The sequence below is a fragment of the Dreissena polymorpha genome, chromosome 7, assembly GCF_020536995.1.
Source record: "Dreissena polymorpha isolate Duluth1 chromosome 7, UMN_Dpol_1.0, whole genome shotgun sequence".
Classification (NCBI taxonomy): domain Eukaryota; kingdom Metazoa; phylum Mollusca; class Bivalvia; order Myida; family Dreissenidae; genus Dreissena; species Dreissena polymorpha.
Genome location: NC_068361.1, coordinates 63,035,027 through 63,053,992, shown reverse-complemented (window position 1 = coordinate 63,053,992; position 18,966 = coordinate 63,035,027). Strand labels below are relative to the sequence as shown.

General features: G+C 35.2%; 1 protein-coding gene and 1 long non-coding RNA gene across 3 annotated transcripts; both read left to right on the top strand.

The window, feature by feature from the left end:
* Positions 1-478: 478 nt before the first annotated feature.
* Positions 479-2,584, top strand: LOC127837346 (uncharacterized). 2 transcript variants are annotated; one of them, XR_008029244.1, is made up of 4 exons: positions 479-693; positions 966-1,170; positions 1,469-1,631; positions 2,140-2,584. It is a non-coding gene; the product is annotated as an uncharacterized LOC127837346 (long non-coding RNA). The 2 variants fall into 2 exon arrangements; XR_008029243.1 differs by having other exon boundaries at positions 1,469-1,635.
* Positions 2,585-3,830: 1,246 nt separating this feature from the next.
* On the top strand, positions 3,831-18,966 carry LOC127839770 (laminin subunit gamma-1-like). Its single transcript, XM_052368156.1, has 4 exons — positions 3,831-3,877; positions 17,324-17,461; positions 17,907-18,084; positions 18,934-18,966. Exons 1-4 carry the CDS (start codon positions 3,831-3,833, stop codon positions 18,964-18,966), a joined length of 396 nt encoding a protein of 131 aa, XP_052224116.1.

Genomic DNA, 18,966 nt, shown 5'->3' with positions numbered 1-18,966 from the left:
TGATATATTTAACCCCAATACAATTAATGCCTACCACATTGACCTTTAACATACAATTTAAAAGGCAATAAAAATAAATAATATTTATACTATTAATATTATTTGCTAACACCATTCAGCATGTTTTTTTTTAATATTCACAATTAAATATAATATGCTAAGGGTGCTGTGTATTATTCAATAAATACATATATGTTGGTGTTGAAATCAGTAGATATTTCTCAGATTTAGTAATTGGCTGACACACATAAGAGATTAGCCCTCCCCCCCCCCCCCCAATTAAATCATAAACATTAATTCTTATCACAGAGTATCAGTGCTCCATCTATAGGCCTAACAAAGGGGTGTTGATAGACTTTTGATTGGCTGAGCCACCATCTATTTGAAAACAAGCAACTTTGATTGGCTGGAGACAGGAAGTTATGTTTTGAAAACAAAGGGGGTTTTAATCAACTGACTTTGAGCTTTAAGGTATAATTGAGTAACATTTAGACTTATAATTCTAGTTTAAAATGTCTTGAATAACTTTCAGCATGAAGTATTGTGTGGTGAAAACAATGTGTATGTACTACAATGTGTAAATCAACAATAAGTTTGTTGCAAAGGAGATTCAAAGTGGATGGTTAAAGTGATATGGTCTCATAATTCATCAACTGCCTGTTATCTTGGAATACTGAAGAACAGTTGTTTTAGGTTTGTATTTTCATTTTTACATCACTTTTTTATTAAGTCTTATATTGAATTAACTATGATCATTATCATATTTATGTATTGTCACTGGGAAATGTAAATGGATAAGTATAAATGTAATGCAATTATAAGGAAAAACAACACCATTTGAATAATTATGGCTGTATTTTATGATTATTGTCATCTTAAATGTTATTTATACCTATTTCTGGTCATTAATGAACAGATTTCTTTCCCACATATTCAATGAAAACTTTTATATTTTAAATTTGAAGGTTAAACTCCCAAGGTGAAATTTACATTGATTGGAAGATTCTTTGGATAGAATATTCCTGCCAAAAGACAGCAGAAGGGGGACTATTACTGATGTATGGATTTTGACACCAGATTTTACCCTGCACGAGCAGTCCAACTTGAGTAGATCAGGAGTGGGAAAACCGAGCCCTGTCCTTGACCAAGGAAAGTTGGATTTGTTGAGAGGTAAAACTATACAGGTTTTAGTATTTGAAAGGCGTCACACTTCCGACCAGTCCACACAGCCAAATGAGACCACATATCTTGGTACATTTTCAAACAGTATTTTCTACCACACGTAATTTCTTTTAATTATTTATGACAAGCGTTAAGTCACATGTGATCACAGGATTTAAATTGCAAAAATAAACAAACAAAAACAACAAGCAAACAAACTTGTTCTGATTTAAATTAATAATATTTATAGTAACAAGATATACCATAACAGCAATATTTATCACTTACATTATAAAATATCTTTCAGGACCTGATCTCAAATGAGATCATGCACAAGACGCACCTCGCAAAGGCCATGATAGTATAGTTTTCAGACCTGATCAGCTGGTGACTGCTCTATGAAGTGCTGTTCAACCTCCCCTAAGGGGGAGATTCGAGAGGGTCTCCTGATTGCTGAACACTACGCCATGGTTGGTATGATTCTTTTTTATAGGAAAAAAGGGGATTTAAATATATAGGTGTTCTACTGCCTCCATATTCATTTTGAAACAAACATAATGCAATTGATTCAAATTTGACTCCAGCACATAATCTGTCTTGCGTTAATTTAATACTACTGCTAAAATTTAAGAGTTACTAAAAATTGTGTTTGTGTATAAAAGTTTTGAGAATTTAACACATAGGCAGACAAAAATAACCTCAGTATAAAGTTAACGATCAAGCTCTAATTTTGAACGATATAAAAAATTCAAGCAACAGTAATTTGCCTCCTTGTTTCAAAAACCTCTTTTGAAATCCTTCTAATGTAGATGATGTTAAAATGGGATATCTGAACTGATGATATTGATGTAAAAGTTTATTCCACCAAAATCAAGTCATTCAGATCAGACTTGATTTGGGTGGAATAAACTTCTACATGTTTTTTTAATACTGTAATGTACAGTAAAATCCTGCATTGATTGTTCATATACATTTCAGTTGTCATCTCCAAAAAGTTTGCCCTGCCCATATCAACAGTGGAAGAGAACATGAGATGGGCCTTGAGGAGGCTTTGTGTCATGTACTGCGGGGAGAATATATAAACTGTTTAGTGCTGAGCAATATGTTCCTTTGTTCATAGGTGTAAATATGTGTAAAGGGCTATTCCAGGAAAAGATAGGATGAAGGATTCCTTAATGTTGTCATTTTATAAATCCGGTACCACCAACACAGTTAAAAACAATTATTATTAATTTTATCCTCTGTATCACCCCTCACTAACTGAAACTGTATATAATCATGGTTCATACCCTTCCTCCCATTTTTACCTGTGGTAGCCCAAAGAGGAGAATGTTATTTATTTTAATTTATTATGTTAAATGTGCTCGCATATTGTGATAATGTATCTTGGGTAGATGTTTTCCTGGTTTTGTTAAAAATGCACTGTTAAAATGTTCACATTATTTGTTGTTTTTAATATAAACATTGTTTTTTGCAAATTGTGTGTGTCTTTTATTTATAATCACATGGGGCTTGTAATGATCTGTTGTGATTTTATCTCAAATAACCTTTTCACCATTAAGGTGTAAATATTTTTTTTTACCAAGGTTACAGGTCAAACAAGCAAAATTTTATGATCCCTTAAGCGAACAAAAGACTCACAAAAACCAACTTAAACACACTATTGTAGACAGAAGTGTGTTTAAGTTGGTTTTTTGTGAGTTTTGGTATGTTGGTTTTTTGTGAGTTTTGGTATGTTGGTTTTTTTGTGGGTTTTGGTATGTTGGTTTTTTGTGAGTTTTGGTATGTTGGTTTTTGTGAGTTTTTTCTGTGTTTAACTCAGTTTTAACCAAGTTGGTAAAAACCCCCACTTTAAACACAGAAAAAACCAACATACCAAAACTCACAAAAAACCAACATACCGAAACTCACAAAAAACCAACATACCAAAACTCACAAAAAACCAACTTACCAAAGCCCACATTTATGTAACAAGTGAGTTTTTTCTGTGTTTAACTCAGTTTTAACCAAGTTGGTAAAAATACCCACTTTAAACACAGAAAAAACCAACTTACCAAAACTCGCAAAAAACCAACATACCGAAACTCACAAAAAACCAACTTACCAAAACTCACAAAAAACCAACTTACCAAAGCCCACATTTATGTAACAAGTGAGTTTTTTCTGTGTTTAACTCAGTTTTAACCAAGTTGGTAAAAATACCCACTTTAAACACAGAAAAAACCAACTTACCAAAACTCACAAAAACCAACATACCAAAACCCACTAAAAACCAACTGCCAATACCGCTTGGTTTAACACGGATAAAACTCGTGTTTAACTCGAGTTTTACACACTTATTTGGGAAGGGTTAAGCCAAAGAAAGTATGATAATATTGTACTATATCTGTGCAAAGAAAGATAATTTTACAATTTCTATATTACTATTGTTTGTAACATTTTGAGGAGATTGTGACTAAATTTTTCACAATTTTAATATTGTTGGGTCTTTGTTCATGATCTTGCATAAATAAATGTGTTTTTATGACAACAACACACCCAAATTGCAACAAAAATTGTCAAAGATGACAGTAGCCAAATGCAGATTGACGACGAACATGACGAAGCTATTGGTACAAGTCCTATGATTCTTGGCCAGACTGTTGATGGCAAAGTCTATGCACCGAGCAATGGTGCTCATGAAACACTGGAAACAGTTGTACAAGTTGAAGATGGTGTAAGCAAAATCATTAAACTACCATTCTCAGTGATTTTTTTGGATTTTTTTTTGTTACAGCCTGTGGCATTTGGATTGGGAAAATTAGCGCGATAAACCATGAAATTGGGAAACATTATAAGGCCACGACTTTTTTTTTTATTAGTTTACAAAAATTATTTTGAAAATGGTCCATCGGGCGGTCGAAAAAAAAACAAAAAAAAAACATCATTGGAAAAATAAGTTAATACTAATAACATCAGAACAAAGACATCATATCTTTTATAACCTTAACACAGAGACGAAAAATCAAATTATGCAATGAAAAACATCTATATCTTCAAATGAAATGAGTCACCTAAAAGCACCTTTTGTAACATCAGGCAATTTTAAACACTCCATTAAATGACATGCGTTCTTCTCCCATTAAAACAAAAACTGCGCTTCATTTCCGTAATTCGATGCGCACCATTACGCAATGCGATGCCCGTTGCATAAATCTTATATAAGATAAACTACTCATACACAAAGTATGTGTTTGCTCTTATTGGACTTATGACATCGTCCATGAAAAAAAATCGAGGTAGATCGATCCCCTCGTCGTCGCGGTAATGTTTGTTAAAGTTGTTGTTGTCATGAAAACTCGTTGATTTACAACGCAAAACGTCTTATTTGAACGGACGCGAATTAATACAATCATATTTGTCAACTTGGCTTTTGCTTTATTTTGATAATTTAATCCAAAGTTTAATGTTAGCAAGTGTTTTTACTGGAATTGTAAACAAGGAGCCAGTTAAAGTCTTCCGAAAATGTGCAGTCTGTGTGAATTGACAGTTTGACGTCATCAAAGGAAAGCCGCTTGCTGTCTGAAGCAATAAAGCGACAAATTTCGCGCAGACAAAATTGGCTTCCTTTGTCTAGCAATCAACATGCCGAACCAATCGTGCGTTTGTTTCTCAATTGCAATCCTCCAATTTAATAATAGCACGTGCATAGCTCCGCCTTCGAATCTTTTGCAGAGAACAGAGGCGGAGTTTGACGGTTAATTGAGCTAGTATTTTACGCAAGTTGAGTTCCGATTTGCCGAAATTACTCGGCCCTAAGCATTAAAACGACAAATACATTTATTAATGATTTTCTGAGATATACCGATTTGTTCCGATTTCCAAACTTTCTGTACAGTTCCTATAAACTATGGCGGACGTGTTTACAAAATTCCTAAACACATATATCGTAAATAATGGCAGTGTTTTATTGGATTATTTATACTAATTATCAAATTGCAAGGTAATACTTTTTTATCTACTATATCGGGTTTGTTTAATATAATAAACATGTTAAACAATAAAGTTGCGTCACAGACTCGGAAATAAATTTTGATGCGGTCGACATTTTACTGACGCTGATTTTCCTATTGTCTGTAATTAAATAAATTTTGAGAAGTGCCCATAAAAGGACTGGTACATACTGTGTCACATTGAAAAATATCCCGATCTCTGTTATATATGTGAACCAATCGTTGATTGTACTTACTTGATTTTATTCGCAACCGTACTCAAACCGGATCGTTTTTTTTCTCGTTTCGCTCGTTTTTCAGTGCGGTCAGGAATAAAATATATAAAAAAAAGACGATTTTCCGATTTTATTTTTTTCTCCCATTTTCCAAAAATTAGGGTCGGCGGTTTTGTAAACCAAGAAATATAAAAGTCGTGGCCTAAATATGATTATAAGAACAGAATAAAAATTGCTAAGTTCATTTTTGTCAGCATTTTTATATAATAAAGTGTTGCTTTCATGTCTTCTTACAAAGTTTAGTTAATATCCTTCCACATGCATATTAAACTTGCAATAATCTAAAGATTCTTCAATATACATGTACCATTATGATTTAATCATAATCTCTTTAAGAGTATGATTTTAATTCAGGATATTTTTTAAAGTAAATTATGATATGGTGAAAACATTAAAAAATGTTAACAAACAAGCTTTAGTGTTCTTGCTGTGTTATTGTTGTATTAAATGGAGCTAAAATAATACATTTCATTTGTTTACCTTTTTATATCTTGCACAATTGACATCCTCACTTCAATGCTATTTCACCAAACAGCGTGACAAACATAATAAAACAGAATATTCAAATGAATCTGATTATACACAGATCCACTCAAATATAAATAAAAATCATGTTTGTCTCTTTCCATTTTCGAACGATTCTCATCCTAAAGCATCACTTTGTGAGTATACTAAACTAACTCCAATTTCCCAACACTGATTTCTGTGACGCACATTTAGTGTGAAGATTTCTTATAAATACTTGTTGTTGTTCATCTCAAACGTAGTATTTTGTTTTAATTGACACACACATTAAACAATCTCCTAATAACCATGTGATATCCGCTGTTAATTTGAGTGTTATTTATCATTTTCGCTGCTCATCGCGAACTTCATGTCTGCTTGCCGCCATTTTGGACGTGTGTAAAAACAGGCGTTAACTATCGGGATACATCGACTATCATCGGTATCCTCAGCAATATAGAGAGAGATGTGTGGATTCGGCTACGTTCGTGAACATTCGTAAGTCAGTTGTCATTCGGCGAAGACTCGACAAGCTCGATCGGCACTCGTTCTATGAAATTAACGCTAAATGACATTGTATTTTTTTGGCTTTATTGGGAAAATTTGGTAATTTTTTGGGAAATTTTGGTCAGATTTTTGGGAAAAAACATCATTTTTTGCCATTGGGAAGCAGCCGAATATCGGCGGTAATTTTGGGCAAAAAAAATCACTGATTCTTCAATTGGTACAATTCATAACTTGATTTTTTCCAATTGGAAGATTTTTCGACTTGTTTTTTCCCCAATTTGATGATTTCACGACGCGAAAAATTCCCAATGGCATATGTACACTGGACCCGTTCCCAAAAAATGACTAAAAGTAGATCACAGTTACAGTACAGATCTAGTAAAGCAAACTCCGACATTCAAATAAGGTCAAATAAAGCATATTCCAAGCGAATTCATGCACATAATTTCACTACAGAAATAAAAATGTTTATCTGAACAATATTTAGGTCGAGGTAAAATTTGGGTCAATTGATATTAAAAACCTGGTCAACAGGTTAAAGGTTACGCAAAAATTGCTGAAACTGTAGAAGCTACTCGTTTGATTCAATGTCGATGAAATTCGGTCCGAATTTGTATCATCACAATATCACAACAACAGTCATTTCTAAGTGAAGTGTACAACTTTACCATTTAAATTCTTAGAAAAAGCTTATAGACACTAAAAATGCTATATTTTGTTTTAGTCAAATGAAACTTGGTCTGAATGTTTAAGGGTCACATGGTTTATGTAGATTTTATAAATATCAACATACAATGCACCATCAGCGCCCTCAAAATGCAAAGCCAATAGCATTATTATTTTTTACGTTGACTAACATCCTTATGATCCTGGAGTCTAGATTACATTCCGCACTGCATGGATCACATCCTTTTAAACACTTAGATAGACCAAAAACTACTTATAACTTGTTATATTCTGAACCCGCTTGTCACTTAGGTTTTGTAAATTTATTTCTATTGTTGTAAATGCATAGTGATTCTCTTCAACAGTGGTTTAAATTTGAATGCAGTTGTATAAGCTGGTCACAAAAAGAGGTTGACATAATTTGTATAACAAAATAACTGTTAAATATTCTTTGCTTTAGTATATTCCTTGCATCTTGTATTTTGGTCCTCTAAAAATAGTTTTAGCTAATGTGGTTATTGGCTTGATTGAAGGGATTGACCTATTTTTCGTGGGAATGTTACAAGTTAGCTATGCCGTGGGAACGGCTTACTTAGTATAGGGAAAAAATCGAGATAAAAAACAGAGGAGTGCAAAACAAAATAAAAGAGGAGTGCAGTATATTGTTTTATGCAATCCTCCTTTATTTAAAGCACTGCTCTTTTTTCATTGCCTCTCTCTCGCATTTAGTTTTGCATCACTCTTTATTAGTCGTTATAATATACACCTCTTATCTACACTTGTTTTCTCGACTCAGTAAGTCATTCCCACGACATAGCTAACTCGTTCCATTGAGTGATTATGTCGTGGGAACGCGATAGAAAAAGAGGATTGAATTTAAAACAAAAGAGGAGTAAATGTCACCTCTATTGCAACGTACATTTCCCACCACTAACATGGGGGACATATTGTTTTTGCCCTGTGAGTTGGTTTGTTTTTTACAGTGTTTGTTTGTTTGCTCCAACTTTAACATTTGCAATAACTTTTTCAATATTCAAGATAGCAACTTGATATTTGGCATGCATGTGTATCTCATGGAGCGGCACATTTTGAGTGGTGAAAGGTCAAGGTCATCCTTCAAGGTCAGAGGTCAAATATATGGGCCAAAATCACTTATTTTATGAATACTTTTGCAATATATTGAAGATAGCAAGTCGATATTTGGCATGCATGTGTATCTCATGGAGCTGCACATTGTGATCTGTGAAAGGTCAAGGTCATCCTTCAAGGTCAAAGGTCAAATATATACAGTCCACTCTCGTTATCTCGAAGTCGGCGGGAACAAGAAAAAATATCGAGATAACGAGAGTTCGAGATATCCGATAAGGCGTTTTCAAAGAAAAAATGAGACGAAAATTTACCTTGTTTTAACATCTAAATACCTGCTAAGTGGTCTAACTAAAGCCGTCACCGTGTGGCATAATACTCTCTTCCATGATATATATATACGCGTTTTTACAAGGCAAGATCAATTTTGCTATTTAAATGCTTAAAATGACGTTTTAAGTATTACAGAATTGCATGAACACATGCGGTTATAATTTTTCTAAACTGTCGATTAAACAGCCGGTAATGTTGATATTTAAAGTTATGATGCAATTTACCTCCAATCAAGACGAGGGTTTTCCATCTGAACAAGCGTAAATCACGTTCCGGAATACTGAACTGTACATGTACATTTTGTAGTTTGAAATATTCTTTCAAGTTAGCCTTGATAATGACTTATGGAGTTCAAGGATAGAACAACACTCAGTAAATTTGCAACGGTTTATATACGCAAAAATATAACTCAATGCATTTTGAAATGTTGTTTGTAAAAACAAATAGTCTTTCGGCATTTCGGCAGGCTGTGTATTAATTGAAGTTAATTGATGTTAAAAAGTGACAGTTAAAGTGACAGGCCTTACTCAAGTGTTAATGGCTAACGACGTTACACATGTGTGATCAGTGATGCAATTAACGGATCAATTTCCTACCGCACAGTATCGGGAGCCGCCGGGCGAAGCGAGACGGTGAAGTATCAAAGAAAAATTTTCTCACCTTTTGCCGACACTGGGGCAGTTATTCGCACTTCGAGATAAACCACAGTAAATACATGTAAAATCGGGACTCGGGACAAAATTTTATATCGACATATCGAATTATTCGACATAACAAAAATCGAGATAAGCGATGTTTATTTATATAGAAAAAGAAGGGAAAAAAATGGGACATTGAGCTTACTTCGACACATCGAGAATATCGAGATATCCGATGTCGAGATAACGAGAGTGGACTGTAGATTCAAAGCGGTGCAAATGGGGACATTGTGTTTCTGACAAACACATATCTTGTTTAAACCTAAATAAAGTGTCTTAATATCATGCCACTTGAAATAAAAGTGGAAATGGCTTTTGCAACCATCATAAAACCAGAACATCCTGCGAGTAACTCGCATGCTCTTCAGGTTTTATGCTGTTTGCTGCTCATCAGTGGCTCATGGTTGGGAATGAAGCCTTTAAAACTTAAAACTAGTAAGAAAGATAATGTATTAAATTAAACTTTCTAAGGGACTTCAAATGAGTCAAAATGTGCATCAAAGTGGTAAAGGGTTACTACATTCGGGAGCAATCATCTATACACAACATGTTGTACTTTTTAACGTAATATATTATTTGATTAAATTCTAAATTGCTGACTGACATGGTAATTACATTTAATATAAATATATTTTAATATATTCATCAATAGTAACTTAGCATAAAACAGGGATGCTACGTTATGAAGTTAACATTGACTTATCAACGCCAATTTGAAGTTTAAAACACTGAACTTGTCAAATATATAGAAGCTTGTAATTGAATTTGCTATGATAACATTACAATTGTAAGAATTTAATATTCACTCTCTACATACACACCATCTACATACTGCGAAAGGAAGATTTTAATACTTAGTCTTGTCAGCACCCTTTAACCGCTGCTTGAAAACCATGAGTGTTCTTCTTTTAACAAGGGAGTTTAGTGACAGCTGGTCTGTTGATAGTGAGAAGTGTTCAATCAAGACTAAGTGATGTCGGAAGCATACACAGAATAGAACAATACCACCATTGTGAGTATGCACTAGAAAAAGTATTTTGCTTTTATGGAATGAAAGCCCCAGTTCGGTCAACAACTTTGTTTTCAGAATATTTAATGTGTACATTATTTTATTATTATGCGGAAAAACTTTTATAGTAAAGTTTATAGTTAATGTAAGCAGAAAAAAAATAATTTGATTAACCAGTTTCAGTCAAACGCCTTTCAACGCCAAGGACCCCAGCCTATTTACAAACTTGTTGAATAAAAACCCTGTTCACAGTGCTCTGTCAATTCTAATACAGATGTACCTAGCTTGTTTTCTTCTTAGCTGACATTAGCACAATGTGCTTACGTAGTGATTTTGTGATGACAATTATTCCCATTGTTAAACATGCATTGCCCGTTATCAAAAATTACACTGTTTAAACACTAGAGATTATATTTATTTCAAATATTCACAAAACTTTGTCAGAACATTGGTCTAAATAAAAAATATGTCTATTACAAAACTAGGTCCAAAAACTAGATCGCTACGTCAAATGAAAAAAAAAGTGCATTCTAGAAGTAACATGTTTACCCAATTAACCCCTTGATGGTCTTGTCTTCAACCATGGCATACCAATATTCTCATGGTTTTCCATTGTGGCTCTTTCCTGCTTACTACTCAGTACTGATTCCCGGCTCTTTCATGCTCACTACTCAGTTCTGCTTCCCGATATTCTCATGGCTTTCCATTGTGTTTATTTCATGCTCACTACTCAGTACTGATTCCCTGCTTACTACTCAGTACTGATTCTCTGCTAACTACTCAGTACTGATTCCCGGCTCTTTCCTGCTTATTACTCAGTACTGAGTCCCGCCTCTTTCCTGCTTATTACTCAGTACTGATTCCGGGGTCTTTCATGCTTACTACTCAGTACTGATTCCCGGCTCTTTCATGCTTACTACTCAGTTCTGATTCCCGGCTCTTTCATGCTTACTACTCAGTACTGCTTCCCGATATTCTCATGGCTTTCCATTGTGGTTATTTCATGCTCACTACTCAGTACTGATTCCCTGCTTACTACTCAGTACTGTTTCCCTGCTAACTACTCAGTACTGATTCCCGGCTCTTTCATGCTTACTACTCAGTACTGATTTCCTGCTTACTACTCAGTACTGATTCCCTGCTTTCTACTCAGTACTATTTCCCGGCTCTTCCATGTTTACTACTCAGTTCTGATTCCCGGCTCTTTCAAGCTTACTACTCCGTACTGATTCCCGATATTCTCATGGTTTTCCATAGAAGTTCTTTCATTCTTACTACTCGGTACTGATTCCCGATATTCTCATGGTTTTCCAGTGTGGTTCGTTCATGCTTACTACTCAGTACTGATTCTCTGCTCTTTCATGCTTACTACTCAGTACTGATTCCCGAAATTCTCATGGTTTTCCAATGTGTCTCTTTCATGCTTACTACTCATTACTGCTTCCCAGCTTACATCTCTGTACTGAGATCCGACTCTTTTATGCTTGCTACTCAGTACTGCTTCCCAAATAAAAAGTTATGCTGGTCCGAAAGTGCAAGATTGTACATGTTGAATATACATGTATATTTATAATAAATAAAATGAACAAATATAATTGCTTAAAACATCAGCCAATAATACAGACACTCAATTAATCTGATAGATTATTAAAATATTATTAATATGATTTAATATATTATAACATTGATTGAAAAATGCATTATAATTGGAATACCTGATTTCTGTGCGTGTCCCTTGTTTGTATTGTTATTGTTTTTAAGCTCGACTATTATATATGAAATATATATAGTGGAGCTATATCCTACAGTACAGCCAACGCGGAACAAACTTATTTTTCGATCCGCGGCGGCAAGGCGAAACGAGTTGATGCTGCGTCAGTCGTTGAAGCCGCATCCGTATGCGGCGGCAAGTCGCATTTTGCCGCGAAACTTCGCATCTGTCTGCCGAGGCATGCCGCTTTCCGCAACATGATGCCGAGTTGATGCACATCATAAAATAAAAAATCTTTTTAAAATTATTCGTTACATGTGGTTCACAAATTTTAAAAGAACAATTATAGTAATATTAATATTATTATTTAAAATCATAATATATTTATTGTGCCTGGATTGTATTAGCATATACACATAAGCATAGTTAATGTGTCTTGCAAATTAAGTTTGCTTCCCGCCCGTAGTGTATGTATTTAACACATAAACAAGGTCACGTAATTATGTTTTCCCACATACCGATACAAGTGGTCAAGGCTCCAGCATATGGTGGATTTATAAATTAATTGCATGTTGTTTCTGCTATTATATTTAAGCTGAGAAAATTAGCAGTTTGAAGCCACATCAATAATCAAGACGGTGAAGAGGTATTTGTTGTTTTGTTAATTATCAGCTTATTATAACTATTGTTTGAATATGGGTATATAAACTCGTTTCATTTTGTTCATATTATACAGTCAATATCGCTACTCATTACCCGATAATCCTGTATATTCCAGTTTTAAAGCAAATGCTGGTAAATATTTAAGATACACAAACATTCTCCATATTTCTTAAGTATCAAATACATTTTGGCATTTGTTACTATTTAAAGAGATGATGAAATAGCATCTAATCAGGGCGTTTTTTTCCACACTGAACACGCGTTTTATGCCTGACGTGATGTTCATGTAAGTTATACAACACAAAATACACCCACATTTTCCAAACGACGTTCTACATGTCTGCATAATTGTGCGCTTTTTATGAGACATAGGATATTTTAGCACTGTGTATATGACGCTATAATTTGCCACATTCGGAAGTGTGTTTCAGATTACAAATTTAATAATGATAATTTGAGAATCGAACGAAACATTTAAAGTTGTGCGTAATTAATTCAACGATAATTTGTTAAAGCGCATAACGTGTCAAATCGCTTATTAAAACGTGAAAATTTACAATTTAAATGTACATTTAGGTGGATATCTTTTCACTCGATCCGCCGCCTACGTATGCAGCAGATTTACTCCGCGAAAGTACGCAAGGTTAATACAGACTTGGCGTTGTTGCGCGGATCGATGCTGAGTGCCACGGCGATACACCGCGTGAACACACTATTTGGCCGCTGCGTTCTAATAATCTTGCTGTGGCGTAGCCTGGGATTATGTTTGTGCCATGTTGGCTGTACTGTATACTCACCCCAGCGTCGGCGTTAGCGTTTGCGTTGGCGTTTGCGTGCAAATGTTAAAGTTTGCGTACTACCCCAAATATTTTCATTGTTCCTTGACATATTGCTTTCATATTTTGCATACTTATTTACCAACATGACCCCAACCTATAAACAAGAGCAGAAAACTGTATCAAGCATTTTGACATAATTATTGCCCCTTTTATACTTAGAATATGCATATTATTGATAAATCTATGTTAAAGTTTGCGTACTACCCCAAATATTTCCTATGTCCCTTGACATATTGCTTTCATATTTGCATACTTGTTTACCAACATGACCCCAACCTATAAACAAGAGCAGACAACTGTTTCAAGCATTTTTACAGAATTATGGCCTCTTTTATACTTAGATAATTAAACATTTTGCTTAAATTAATTGCCATAACTTCTTTATTTATAATTAGATTTTATTAATACTTTGACAAAACAACACTTACCTGAATACCACAATGGATTCCACCCAAACAATACCCCCCGCCCCCAACCCAGAATCCCTGCCTCCCTCCCCCCACCTTTCCTCCGCCCCAATTTTTTTTAACTTTTTTTATTTTTGAAAGATTTATTAATGACCACACCCCACATTATACCCCCTTCTCAACCTCTCTACCCCCCCCCCCGCCCAAAAAATATTTATTTTTTCCTTGTTTAATTTTTGAAAGATCGTCTAATAAAAGACCACACCCCCACATTTATACCCCCCTCTCACTCCCCTACCCCCCCCCCCCAAAAAAAAATAAATAATTTTTTTCCTTTTTTTATTTTTGAAAGATCTTCCATTATTAATTATTGAATATAAACAACTTCTCCATGATGGCTTACGTTACACTGTCAAGCACTCGAATACTGTAAACATATAGAAATTCGTCTGTATGAAATTTCGTGGTTAAATAAAAAACAACTAATTCGTTGACACGTAATTTCGTGGATTGCAATTAAAAAATACAAATTATCGTTGAAAACGTAATTTCGTGGATTTCTAATTTTCGAGAAAAACTGACCGTCATAATAATTAAACTGTTATTAAAACAACCAAAGTTATAATGAGGCATAATCTGCTAATCTGTGTTGTCAGCAAGACTTGAGGTTAATGTGCACTGAAGCATTAAAGTGTTGCTGATAATTGTCGATAAGAGCGATAAAGCGGCGCACTGGTGGGGCCCCGCTCGCTAATTGCAATCAATGTTGTTTTGACAATATTTGCAATTCTCAGCGCAATCGGTCCCCTAGTAGTAATAATTGAGTAATAAGGTCCCCAAAATACATGTGTGAAAAATGTTAAGTCTCTTTTATCTTAAATTGGCACTAATTGGCATATGTGAGAAATCTGCAAACTGTTAACGATTATGAATATAAAAGAAAAACTCATAGATATAGTGTAATATGACCTACTGAAGTGAAGTAAATATTACAAAAACAAATATCTCGGATGACCGACAACAAAAGAAATGTCGGAAATGGCATTAGGAATGTATAAATAATCGTTGGTACTTGAATTCGTGGTTCAGCAGACCAACGAAATCCACGAAAATTCGTACCACACGAAATTTAATGGTTTAACAGTCAAGCGCGCTGTCATCTGACAGGTCTTGTTTATAATTCTGATATGTATAATTTTTACATAATGTTTTCTTAAAAAAAAGTTATACTCTACACAAATATCGCAGAAACTTGATCATGATCCCTATATGGTGAAACTGATCACAGTGTCCTGTTAGGGTGGACTTGTGCATATTGTCAGGTTTTTCCTTTACAATTTTTCTCAATGCAGATATCACTAATTGTTCTGGCTCATGGATTTGCACATATATTGCCTTTTTCTGGAACTCATTCTTAAAATAAACATATATATTAACTTATATAGCGCATTATTGAGGAGCATTGGTAAGTTTTACTTATATTCTTGTTTTTCTTATATGATAAGGACTGTGAGAACACTTAATTAAGAGTATTGTAGAATCAATTTAATGAATCTATTTTGTTAAATATTATCACTGTTGTGCTTTTACTTTCACTTTCCACATTTGCATAAATATAAATACAGTGACCCCGCGTTTATCCGGATCTTGATAGTCCGGAAATCTCGCGATGCGGACGAAAGTCAAGGGGAACAGATTTATTATGCAGTATTTTGCCCCGTTAAGTCCGAGATCTTGCGTTCTGGATCCGGACGTAGATTTCGCGACACCGATCTGTGTATTTAGCTGTAATTATGTCTCGTTAATCCGGATGCTTCCCAAAATGGGGGCTTAATCGCCCACCCGCCGTATAAACAAAAGTGCAATCACTGAGGCGTGAAGTATTGTTGTTTTAGGCTTAATCGCCATCCCGTTGTTTAAACAAAAGCGCTGAAATATTGTGTTTAGGCGTAATAGCTAATATGCATGACTAAACATGGTTCGACTCCAACTTAAAACTTAAACTGATATCGGCATTACACAATGCATATTAAATGACACAATGTCTTTAATGAGCTGAACACGCGACTAATTCAGACACTGATTACAATCGGACCGTCATCGTGTGTGAAAAGTTGTGCTAGGATTATTTAAGCAGTCCATTTAAAATGCATCGAACGTTACGTGTCGCTATTTAAATTATTTCAATATTCTGTTGTATGAGACGGGTTATAAATGAGGATATTAAAACAGTATAGCAGTTTTATATTGTATTGTCATTTGCCTTCAACACCCTTGATTTGTGTCTCTGTGACACCACCAGCTTACAGCTCGCATTCCACCCATGGCAACGTTTTTTCACTGCGGCAGTATCACACGAGATACACGCAGTCCTCATGGAAAATGTATACAGCAACAAAATATTGATTCAATACTACGCTATCAATGCTTAACAGTGTGATTGTAACATTCACAAAGCTTTACATCATGTGTGCACATGTACATGATTGTTCGAAAATTCAGTTACACTTTTTTGTATTTACATTGTTTAACAAACATTTTATTTTTTAACCAAAATAAATGTTTCAGTAACAAGAAAATATCATTCTTGATGCAAAATAAGTATGTAAATGTACATACACATAAGGTTTATGTCATAAGGTAAATATTTAATTCTTAAAATGGCACTGGTTTGATAATCCGGAAGATTTGTTAATTCCGAAATTTTGTACCGGAACGGACGTGTATGGATAAACGCGTGGTCACTGTACTACATTATAAAGTGTGTGATTTTTTCTCAGACTTAATAACGCCATTTCGAAGATTAAAGCACATACGATGTAAACGATATTACAAGTTTTAATTGAACAATTTGTATGGTCACATTAAATTCTTGTAATTTAATATTCGCCCTCTAAATACTGGTTTTTTAATACCAAGTCTAACTGCAACACTTCAACCACTGCTTGAGAAGATAGCAACTTGATATTTGGCATGCATGTGTATCTCATGGAGCTGCACATTTTGAGTGGTGAAAGGTCAAGGTCATCCTTCAAGGTCAGAGGTCACATATATGTGGCCCAAATCGCTTATGTTATCAATACTTTTGCATGAAGATAGCAACTTGATTTGCGCATGCATGTGTATCTCATGGAGCCGCATTTTGAGTGGTGAAAGGTCAAGGTCATCCTTCAAGGTCAAATATATGGGTCAAAATTGCTCATGTAATGTCACTTCTGCAATATTGAAGCTATAGCAATTTTATATTTGAAATGCATGTGTATCTCATTGAGCTGCACATTTTGAATGGTGAAGGGTCAAGGTCAAGGTCATCCTTCAAGGTCAAACGTCATATAGGGGGACATCTTGTTTCACAAAAACATCTTGTTTTTTTATGCTGTTTTTTTTCCCCATTGATCCTTTAACGGGACTGAATTGTGAGTGTCCATGTGCTCAAGCCCAGTTTTCTAAGAATGTGTCTGATATGTTCCAGCCAACTTGAGGAAGCCAGGCGTATAGAAATGCTGGGTAAGAAGGCCCTGGAGACATCCAATGAGGCCTTGCGTCTCGCCAGGGAGACCATGCAGATGCCTCAGGACATCAAGAGGGACATAGAGGACTTGAAAAAGAGGTACATACAGCCACTAGCAGTGTAAATGAACCATTTATTGTGACAAGGCAATTCATAAAAGACATATGATAACTGATAATATATACTGACAAAATATGTAACATAATTGACATTGAAACATTGTGCTGCTATTATTGTCCTGGTTTATTTTTCGCAAAAGCTATTTTTAAAGGTGGACATCAATTTGTCAATTTTCGAAACTACTGCACCTGCCATATCTGTCATGACTTTGGTCATTTGCAGACTGCACAGGCTTATCTGTGACGACAATTTACGCACAATTCCTATTTCAGAGCTGATAATGCCAGCAAGTTGTTTAGAGAGTGTCTTCTCTTATTAACCTGTGGGAACTTCACAGGCTTATCTGTGATGATATTTAACGCCTATGTTTCTAGCCAAGTCTTCCCAGAACCAGACTTATGTAAACCCACATTCCCACTTTCAGAGCTGAGGATGCCAGCAAGCTGTATGACCGTACCAAGTTCTTTGCCAACAAGGCCCTGAACATGTCCACGGAGGCGTACAATGAGGCCCTGGACCTGTACAGCCAGGCTGTGTCCCTGCAGGTGCCCTCTGTGAACACACAGCAGCTGGTACTGGAGGCTGACATCATCAAGAAGGAGGTCTCGTAATCTTTACACCATTGGATTTATAATTTGTGTCTTGTTCTGTGAAAATTGGGCAAAACGCATGTGCGTAAAGTATCGTCCCAGATTAGCCTGTGCAGTCTGCACAGGCTAATCAGGGACGACACTTTCCGCTTCAATGGTATTTTCGTTTAAAGGAAGTCCCTTTTAACCGAAAATCTAGTTTAAGCGGAAAGTGTCGTCCCTGATTAGCCTGACGACACTTTACGCACATGCATTTGCCCAGTTTTCTCAGAATAGACACATTTTTACACTTATAGATTAAATGCCTTTAACATGCATCTTCAGTTAAAAATAGTTTTGAACCTTGCTCGGAGAAAATGGGGTTTAATGCATGTGCATAAAGTGTCCTCCCAGATTAGCCCATGTGGTCCGCACAGGCTAATCAGGGACAACTGTGTTTGCTTAAACTGGACATTCTCTGAGAAGAGACTTCTTTTAAACAAATAATGACATAAAAGCAGAATATGTCTTCCCATATAAGCCTATGTTGACTACCGAGACTATCTGGGATGACACGTTACACATCATGTTAACCTCAAACATAATATTTCATATCTTTTCTTCCTTTGGCTGTCATGAGTACGTATTGTTTGGTCTAAACATAAGTCAGTAGACCTTACAAATGTTTATGTCTGTCAGTTGACGTCACTCGGGTCCTGAGCAATCTTGCCTACTTTGCTTTTTGTCAGTGGTGAATGGGCATACTTATTCCTGGTAATAAACTCGTGGAATGTCAGATTTGTGCTCTTCCAAATTACTTAGCTTGCTATTATTTATTCATGTATGTTATGTAACTCCACATTGTTTATGGTTGGTCTGCAGGCTGCCCGTATCAAGAAAGCTGCTTCCGTCTAA

Bases quoted from the DNA above. Each gene is read 5' to 3' on its own strand.
- LOC127839770 (XM_052368156.1), top strand. From the start codon at position 3,831: ATGGTGCTCATGAAACACTGGAAACAGTTGTACAAGTTGAAGATGGT. The intron at 3,878-17,323 runs GTAAGCAAAATC...GATATGTTCCAG, and splicing joins TTGTACAAGTTGAAGATGGT to CCAACTTGAGGAAGCCAGGC. The intron at 17,462-17,906 runs GTACATACAGCC...TCCCACTTTCAG, and splicing joins ATAGAGGACTTGAAAAAGAG to AGCTGAGGATGCCAGCAAGC.